Here is a 9,962-nt window from a genome sequence, read left to right on the forward strand (position 1 = left end):
GGATATAGTAAAGAAAGTAGGAAGTTTGCAGAGCGGCATGTTTTTCTAGTTAAAATGAAAACCATCTTCAAGGAATTTCAAAGCACCATCTATATTCAAGCCAGGTGTTGGTAATTCATCAGCCTTCTCGCTTTCTGAATGCCAGCTAAGGAAGCACACAGCTTGTCATTATTGTTACTTGAAAGCAATAAAACTATTCCCTTAAAATTGAATCTATAATTTAGCCTCTTCATTAGTTCAGGCTTCCAGTTCTCACCCTACCCCCCTCCCTGACCCCATTCACATGGTTGAATCCATGTAAAACGTCTGATGTGTCACTCTGTAGTCAAGTTCATAACTTACACTCTTCTAGAACAAAGAGTGCGTGTGCTACCTCTACGTTCTCCTGGCTCAGTTAGAATGAGGACATGTAACTGTGTGAAGGCAGGACCATACTGGCTGCTTAAATCGGAATGGGGTTTTATGGGGGTTCTTTACAAGATAACAGCCTAGCTCTTCTTGAGACTTATCAATTTGGTGGATTCTAATCTGGAGAGGTATTATCAAGAGAATGTGTCATTGGGGACGGTAAGGAAGTGCTCTGCACAGCCCACAGGGGAAATACTGGTGCAACAGCCTGGACTCAAAGAAAGTGAACACCATCCAGGGGCTCTGCCTATACCAGGCAGGGGCTCAGATGGTCCTTCTCTCACACACACACACTCTGGCTGAAAAGGGCAAGCAAGCAGAGAGGGTGGCGCTGTTCTAGGAAGCACTCCTCTCCAAAGCATTGCAGAGGCCAAACATGGAATGCGGCCTGCACGCTCCACTCCCCACAAGTCTGTGGACATTTCCTGGGGTCTTCAGTGAACCTGAGTGAGGTGCAAGCCCACTCACCCTGGTTAGGGCTTATGCTTTCTTCTGAATCTGAGCTGCAGAAATGAGACCAAGAAAGGGCCAGACTCAGGGGGACAATGATGAGCTTGGACAACGCCACAACCTCGGCCAGAAAAGATGGGCTAGAACTCGATCTGCTAAGCCCAGCTAACCCCACTGAGTTAGTAGGCTCATCAGGAGTGAAGAGACTCGTTTCTACAACTAGCTACTAACTGTAGTTTGTAGACAAAACTACATTCTCTTCCGCTCTGCCCTTGCTTTTTCCCTTGATGAAGAAACAGTCCCTGATCCTTGGTAACAACATTGTCTGGGGCAGCACGTGGAATAATTACAGGGAGAGGGCCACAGCAAAGCCAAGGTCGTTTTCAGCTTCATTTTCACGCGGCGTCCTATAATTTTCTAGAAGGATTAAAATTTGAATCAGAATTTATGTAAGCTTCAATAAAATCTGATCAACCTAAACTGAAGGATACATAGTTCTTTATTCTATAAAAAATGAGATTTCGGGAACTCTGCACGCCACGAACAGAAACTCGGAGAAAAGCAAAAACGACTGCTTAACGGGTTAGCTGCCTAGTAATTAGATTTCTCAATCCGAAAGAAGCTTCATAAATTCAGTTCCATTTATTCAAGCCCAAGAGCCAGAACGAAGCACAGTTTGCCACAGAGGCAGAGTTCTGTTTTGTTCTATCAGATCTCAATTTGGGAAGATGCATTCCGGATAGAATTCACAAAGGAAATAGGTATAAACTTTTCCTTAAGGTTCACTGTCACTGGATTATATCATTTAGCAAGGACAGTCGACTTACAGAGCAAGTAAAAGCTTCCAATTTTGCTGATGAAAACGATTCATTATTATCTTCCAGGCAGCTAAAATATAATAATAGTTGTGCCAGTCCTGGCCTGTTTTCCTCAGATTCATCCTCTCCTTTTTCTGCTCTGCTTTCTGTCTCAGGGGGCCCATGGCCTGCAGGTTGTTTCCCAGACTCCCATGTCAGCTGGTGTCCAGGTCAGCCAGTGGGAGACAAGGCAGGGGTTGGGAGCACAAGAAAGGAGAAGCCAGAGTATTTCTCCCCATTTTCTCCACCTCAAGTGGCTTCTCTGACAGAGGCTGCATCTCCTCTGTGTCTCTTGCTCCTACAAACAGTACCCCACTGGTTCCAGCATCTACCAGGTGATTTTGGCCCCTGGGTTCTAGTTACAGTCTCCTCCCCTTGTCCTTGTACCTAGAGGTGATAGCAGCTTCCCGCTGTTGCTAACCTCTAGGTTTAGCTTTTAAGCCCTCCCCTCACCTGTTTAATCACGTCTCTATAATTCAAGTCCCTCAGCTGTAAAAACTCAAGTAATTTCATCTTCTGGTTAGACTGGCTAATACAATGACTAGTACATTAGTAAGTAAACAAACAAACAAACCTCCATGAACCGTGAACCATGCAAACAAAAATTCCATCCCATGATAAAACTGGGAAAAAACTAGTCTGCAGATTCTTCAGTGGTTGCTTTGCTCTTCACAGTAACCATATAAACTAGGAATATTTCTAGGCTCTAAGAGGAGTAAGTCCTTGTGTGTTTGTGTGCCTGTCGTGATTATTCAGGGATGAAGTGTGTTGTGGTGGAAAAACTGTAGAATCTGAGTGGGGGTCTCCTGTCTCTGTTCTGCCACTATCTACTGGTGTGACCTTGGTAAGGGCTTTATGTCCTTGGGTCTGTGTTTCATTCATCTAAAAATGGGGAATCAAAGTACTTTCCCTCCACAATCTCTTCCAGTTCTATAATTCTGTGATTCTAAGCTTATGGATAAATTTTGCATATATGCATGACTCCAAGTGTATGATTATTCTTAGAGCTGTGCACAAAGCCTATACCTTCTGTTGATGAATCTGCATTTCATCAGAGAAATGTGTCTATAACCAGTGCTCAAATTAGAACCCAAAGAATATTTTTGCCAACTTGTTTTATTATAGTATCAACTTAGTACCTGAATGTGTTTTAGATCTCTACCTACAGTGTGGGTTCATTGAATTATTGTAATGATTATCTGACTAGCATAATCTGAAAAAAACAGCAGGAACCTTGCTTTAAGGTAGATGGTTCCAAAGATGGCTGCAACAATATCTTCCATTCTATGTGCTCCTTTGTAAGGTGACCTTGACACACCCCATCAAAAGATAGAGTCTATTTCCATCAAAAGATAGAGTCTATTTCCCCTCCCTTTGAAACTGGGCTATCCCTTTGATTTGTTTTGACTTAGAGATTGCAACAGAAGTGATGTCATATAGCTTTTGATACCAGGTCTTATAAAGTCTACAGCTTCAGCCTTTGCTTCTTGGGATGGTCCTGCTTGGTACCTAGCGACCATGTTGGGAAGAAGCTCAAGCAACCATGCTGAGAGGCCCAGGTAGAGGAAAAGTGAGCCCTCTGCCAAAATCTCTACTTGAGTTCTCAGCCAGCAGCCAGCACCAACCACCAACCACACGTGTGAGGCTGTCTTAGACATTTCAGCCTTCCCAGTACCCAGGTAACATCACACAAAGAAGAACTGTGTCTGCTCAGTACACAGACATTTTTTAAAATGTTGTTGCTTTAAGTCACTAAATTTGAGGGAGGTTTGTTAGAAGGCAATTTCTCCAGATTAAACAGAGTTTAATATTGGAGCAGAACCTCATGTCTAAAATACATCAAGCTAGTCCTCCATTCATCCACTCCTTCATTCAATCAAATAAGTATTTACTGAACATCTACTATGCTAAGTGCTGAGGGCAAAAAGGAGACCAAATACAGACATGTCCCTGCCCTAGTGGAACTTGTTATCTGGATAGGGAGACAGACATTAACAAAAAAATCTAATTACATGTTAAATAATGAAATGTTAAATAAATCGTGATGGTACTATTGAGAACTGGCACAATGCACTCTGGGGTGAGGTAAGTGGCTAAGGAACTAACCTTAACAGGGAGGGTAGAAGAAGAAGTGAAGACTAAACTTAGGTCTCAAGGAAGATTAAAAGATCAGCTAGGCAGAGGGGAGAACAAGAGCCCTCCACACAGACAACTCAGCATGTGCAAAGGGCCTATGGCAGGAGGGAGGGTGGTATGTTCAAGATCTGTGTCCAGAGCTTAGAGATCATGGCTTAAGATGAGGCTGGAAGCTGGTTGGAGCCAGGCCTTGTGAGACTCTGCAGTTCTCATAACGGCAGACTTAACAAGGAGAGGTCAACAAACTGATCTCACTCTGATCAGATTTTCCTTCGAAAGCCAGTGGGGAGAAAGGTGGGAGTAACCCCAGTGAGAGTAACCTGTAGCATTCTACCACACAACCTGTATGCAGTGCCACCCATGGGTATTTCATATACTCAGCACACATGGGCATTCTGCAGACACCCTAATTCCTTGCTCCATTTCACCGTATTATTTGTATACATCTATGTCTCCATAACTAGATCATAAAATCCTTTGGGTACAGAAGCTGTGTCTCATTCTTCTTTTCATTCCTATTCCACAGTATCTAGTGCAGTGCTAGGCACATAGCAAATATTTAATGTGTTTCCTAAAAATTTAAAACATGAATAAACAATCTATTCATAAACAGCCTGTCAAAAGTAATCTCCTGAGACAAAATTCTGCAGCCTTACTTGGAAAGCCATTCCGATGATATCAACGCTCTTCGGAAAGTCCTGCTGTAAAAGCATCATTCCTTTCTAATTGTAGCCAATTCTTGAGTTTCATCCTCAGTGAAGACTGACAACAGCCCATCACATTTCCAAAGAACGTCTTTGTGTACATTTTTTTTTTTTTTTTTTGGTGCATCGCACAGCATACGGGATCATAGTTCCCCAACCAAGGCTCAACCCGAGCCCCTGAAGGGGAGGCTCAGAGTCTTAACTACTGGACCGCCAGGGAAGTCCCATCTTTGTGTACATTTTGAAGATCATTACTGGGTCACCCCTAGCTCTCTCTCCTTTCAGTGGCAAAATACTTAATCTTCTCACTTTTCCTCAAAGAAATAATTTAGCTGCTCCCTGGATTCATTCCAAAACCTCCATCCCTCCTAAATTGTGGAGGGCAGCAATCTAGGAGACCAGGAAACAAGGTCAAAGATGCCAGAGGGACTTTGTGAGCAGTCCTCAGGGGAGAGGCAGGCTCTCTGTCTCAGTCTGTTCATTTTCAGGCCAACTCACATGTGTACATGTGTATGTGTGTGCACACATATTCATCTGTGCATATACACACATGAACACTGAAATTTTTTTACCAGCTCAAAGAATAAACACTGTTCTATTTGATGAGCTTGCCAGCTGTCCTCTGTTCTTTACCACCAGCCCAGATTTACCCATCTGATTCAACACAATCTTTTTTTTTTTTTTAGTAAGTGAAATCTTCCCCCTCCCATCTCTGTAAATGATATAGCAGAGAAATGAGCAGCACTGTTTTTATTGGTATCCTCACTATCTTCATCATGTGCAAAGGCATCACAGAGATTGTGAAATACATCAAGAATTTGAAAACAATAAACCACTGGTCACTCTACAAATAATGAGTCTCTAGTAACATAAACAGCTGTTGTGCTTTTTTAAAAAATACTTTTTTGACATTTGGGTGAAAACTGTTCAATTTAATTTCAAAATACACTGTTAAAGTTACATTTGGAATCATTTTTCATCTCTTGTCAAATAAATAAAAATCCCCCAGTTATTTTATTGTAGCCATTATAGAAGTCTATATTATGCCATTTAAACAAGATCATATATAGGATGCTTACCGAACTGTAAGTGCTCACAAAAATTATGTATTATTTTTGTGCAGAAAAGTTAGTTAAGATTGTGTATATAATACAATTACAGCTAGCTTCTGAATTTAAATTAGGCCATCTTATTACACCTACAAATCCTAGCCTATTTTCAGAAAGACTTATGAAATATATTTGTTCCAAAAATCTGCAATGGTTTAAATTACTCTCGAAATTATTTAGCATGAATACTTTTTACATTTTTAAGCCAACACATACCAGCACACTTAACAAGAACTTATACATGCATTATCTCACTTTTTCATTTAAATTGAGGAAAGAATAAGAATATTACAAAGGATATTGATGGCTCTGTGCTTGGAAGAATAAAACATTAGTGAAGTGATGGTGTAGCTGAACTCAAAAGTTTTAGTCAAACAGCTCATGGAATACACTGCTGTATAATTAATATTTCTAAGAAGTTGCAATAATAAAACACTACCAAAAATAGGCACCTACAAAATAACATAAACAAGATCTCAGTCACCTAACTCAACTTTTGTAAAAGATGAAGAATGTCTTTGCTTTATTAAATACATAATCTAAACACTGCAAAAAGTATAGAATACACTTTCGAATGAATTCAGAATCCAAAATATATTTATTTTTTAAATGTACATGCTTAGTACTCACTGAATTAAAGAGTCGTAGGAATAACTTCTGTTTCTGCAGAAAATGAATGCCTATGTAATCAACATTATGTAAATATGCTCTATGGACTTTTTAGGAGAGGTCTGAGTCCAATTCTGAGTCTAATACCCAATTCGTCATGGATAATCTGTTTAAATTGATAACAATCACTACAGAAACACAGTGCAGCTGCCATCATAGGTTAAAAACACAATGATCTGAGTGACCCAGAGGGAAAAAAACTTCCCAATGTCACTCCAGCAGCCCACAGCGGAGCCTTGGGATAAAAACGTCGTGGTGCGATGACCAAAGTCCTCCCAGGGTATCCCGAACTCACACACCTCGACAGTTTCTGTTCCAAAGAGAGATCAAGGTGATTCCCTTTTGCATGATCTCTCTAGCACCCAGCAGCTATGTAGGGGGTAGTTTCTTTGCAGCAAATTAAGGAGCAATTTCCTGTGTCAAGGTAAAAGGCACCTCAGCATTCAGCTGAACCGGCGATTTTTAGCACTGTCAACACGCACTAGAACCACTTAGAAGAAAACCCCTAAGAAAACAAACACTAAGTGTAGCACCACCGAGACCCCCGAAACTGAGGGCCGGCCTTCGCTTATTTCGATTTAAACCAGATCCGCTGTCTTTCCCTAACTGAGCGAACCAAATAGGTCCCAAAGCGAGACCAAACTTTCTGTTCCAAATGTCTTTCATTTGACCAGAGCTCGGAGATGACAAAGGAGAGTATTCAAAATAGGGCAAAATAGAAGAGCCCTCTCTCTAACTCTCAGCCGAATCACAGCAGTTGTCCGGCCCCAGGGGCTCTGATCGCTCAAAGTCCAGTCACACGACTAAAACGCTTCCTCACGCAACAAAGGTGCAAAAAGAAATAACTTCCAGTCTTAAATTCAACGTCCCTGACCTAAACTAGGTCCCCGCCGGCTTGTGTCCACACCCACAAACTAACTTCCCAGGACCCGAAGACTTGGGAACCCGGGGCAGAGGGTGAAGGACCAGCCGGAGCTCCCGCCCGCGGCCGAAAAGCGACGCGCTGAGACATTACCAGCCGCTCCGGCACGTGGGGGCCGCGCGCTCGGCTTTCTGCCCAACCTGCTCCCCTGCGCCCGCCTCCTACCTGTCTGAGGATGAAGCTGGTCGAAGTGGTGCTGCCATCGGATCTTTTCAACCTGCTCCTCCGGGTCGTGGTGCCTCGGGCCACCTGGACTCGACACACGGAGCCAGAAAGAACCCGGTAAGGACGGCAGTGTGGAACCGGGCGACCACCCCTGGCTAGAGTCCGCCTCCGGACACCAGATCCCCGGGGTCCCCCAGAGCCCGCACCCAAGTCTCCTCCGCGGTCCCCAGATACAGCCCCCACCCCACCCACTCAAGCCTCGACGGCTGAAAAGGCGCCCGAGAAGAGCAGCCCGGGAGCACCCACCACATCCATTAACAAAGACTCTCAGGGTGCGGGGCCGAGTCCCCGGCATGGGCTGGGGAAGGCTGCGGGCTCCGGAGCGGGAGCGCAGAGACCCGAACGAGGCGAGGAGGAGGAAGAGAAGGAGGAGAAAGAGGAGGGGCGGAGGAGGAAGGGACGCGGGGGGAGGGGCGAGAGAGCGGGGCCTCAGACTCCCAGGACTGGGGGCCACGCGCGCCGGGTGCGAAGGCGGGGCGCTCTAGGGCAGCCGAGGAGGGGGGAGGAGGGGGCGGTACCTGCGAGGTGGGCGAGTGCGGCCCGTCCGCGGTCCCGTTCTTGGCGTAGGAGGAGGACATGGTTCACAGCCGCATGGCGGGCCCGGGCGCTGTGGGCGGAGGGCGGTGAGGCCCCCGGACGTTCGGAAGCGGGAGGTAGGGGAGGGCGGCGGGACTTCCCCACCCGCTCCCGGCACCGCGCCGGCTCCCGGCCTCCCTGCCCGCCCTTCCGAGAGCGCAACACCTTAAAGCGACCGAGACGCTTCCCCCGCGCCCACAGCGGGGTCCCGGGCAGCCGACCCCGCAGGCGCAAGTCCTGCGGACGGGGCTTCTCGGAATCTCGCCTACCGGAGCCGATCGGGAGAAGCGCTCTCCCACCTAGCGAGCGCCTTACATCAGAGCTTTCCAGAGGAGAAAGGGAGGGGGGGAATCTGGGATGGGGGTGGGAGGATTAAAATAGTCTGCACAGTTTAGAATGAGACAAAGGTGGTACGGTTCATGAATCAGGACTTTGGGAGGGACGCTGGTGCAGTGTGGCAGTGAGTGGGAAGAGCCGACCCGGGTGTGTGTGTGTGTGTGTGCGCGCGCGTGTGTGTTTGTGTTTGCTGCACTGGAATTTTAAAAGGGCAAGCAAGAGTCGAACCTTTCTTCCGCGACTTCACTCATCTGCCCACGGTGGTAAGGCATGGGGTTTTGTGGTTTGGTTTTTGTCGGTGTTTTTGTATTGTTTTGTGAACTCTAGCTTCAGAACCCCAAGCCATACACATCCAGGCAGCCGCGGGAGACTATGACAACCTGAGTCTGACGGGGATGCAGCCCCGCAGGAGACCAGCATACCCCAAGGAGTTTTGAAGGTCATGTTAGACCTGCTAAAAAGCAAGAGTTGGCCACGTGCCTCCCACTTCTACGCGGACATCTGTTTTCAAGGGAGGAAACTCATCTTTGAAATCATACACAATCTTTGCCGTTGTTGCAACCCTTGGTTTCCTCCTGCAAAAACATAGTAGAGATTAATTTGAGATCAAATTAAAAGCGAATTGTGGAGAAGAGGGATTTGAAGTAATAAGAAGAGGGAAGAAAAACATGCGAATTCAAAAATAAAGAGACCCCGTTTAACTACAGTAACTGCAAGAGAAATCCATCAATAAAATTTGCATAGTATCTCAAACTGCTAAATCAGCCCATGTCACTTTGGGTTCTAGTATTTTTTTTAGGGAAACTGCCATGTTTGTTTTAACAATTGGTTGGCCTTATTGAGGTCCTGATTATGTTTTACCATCCACCAGACACTTTCTTTACATTCCCACCCCCTTCACTTAATCCAGACCTTCAATTTTTTATAACAGCCTAATAACTAGTCTCCTTGCCTCCTGGCTCCCTGCTGGACACACATACACACACACACACACACACACTCCATTCTATCTACACACTACAAGCAAAGCCACTTTCCTAAAATCTCTTTGCCCAAGCCACTCTTCTCTAAAAAGCACTCATTGCTTTCAGCAGCCCACAAGACAGGGTCCAAACTCCATGGTCCAACAATCAAGCCCCTGCTTTTCTGGTCGCCACCTCATTTCTCCAACTTGATCTCTAAACAGACCTTCCGGCAAGCAGACAGGTCTACTCATTATTACTCAGACATACCAAATACAATCCCACTTCAGCACCTCTGCCTTGGAATGTATCCTTCCCCCAACCCACACTGGGCTGAATGCTACCCTTCTTCCCAGCCTAGCTCAGCACACTCTCCCTCCACAGAAATCTCCCCTGACCATTCCAGGTCTGGATAGTTTCTTGTGCCCCTGAAAAACTGGAGCATTTATTCTCTGGGCACTTAGTGCAGACTGCCTTGGTTTACTTGTTCTCTTTCTGTGAAAGTCTAATTTCTAAAATAGATTTTTAGCTTTTTATCTTCCACTCTTATACCTCACATATAGTAGATATTTCATAAAGTATATGGGTAATGTTATGTCTGCCAATGC

The 9,962-nt window shown here is 45.2% G+C and overlaps 1 protein-coding gene across 3 annotated transcripts in view; it reads right to left on the bottom strand.

Moving 5' to 3' along the window:
* Window positions 1–8,372, bottom strand: part of CACNB4 (calcium voltage-gated channel auxiliary subunit beta 4) — a 270,883-nt gene extending 262,511 nt beyond the window's left edge. Inside the window, exons 1-2 of one of the 3 annotated variants that reach the window (XM_049712720.1) lie at window positions 7,999–8,372; window positions 7,421–7,504 (exon numbers count right to left, since the gene is read on the bottom strand). In XM_049712720.1, coding sequence (XP_049568677.1) covers window positions 7,421–7,504; window positions 7,999–8,058 — 144 coding nt within the window. In that variant the 5' untranslated portion in view covers window positions 8,059–8,372. Of the gene's footprint in view, window positions 1–7,420; window positions 7,505–7,726; window positions 7,889–7,998 lie in introns of those variants that run through there. The other 2 variants (XM_004276808.4, XM_049712723.1) reach the window with 2 other exon arrangements.
* Between the last annotated feature and the right edge of the window lie 1,590 nt (window positions 8,373–9,962).

The sequence above is a fragment of the Orcinus orca genome, chromosome 7 (assembly GCF_937001465.1).
Source record: "Orcinus orca chromosome 7, mOrcOrc1.1, whole genome shotgun sequence".
Lineage (NCBI taxonomy): Eukaryota > Metazoa > Chordata > Mammalia > Artiodactyla > Delphinidae > Orcinus > Orcinus orca.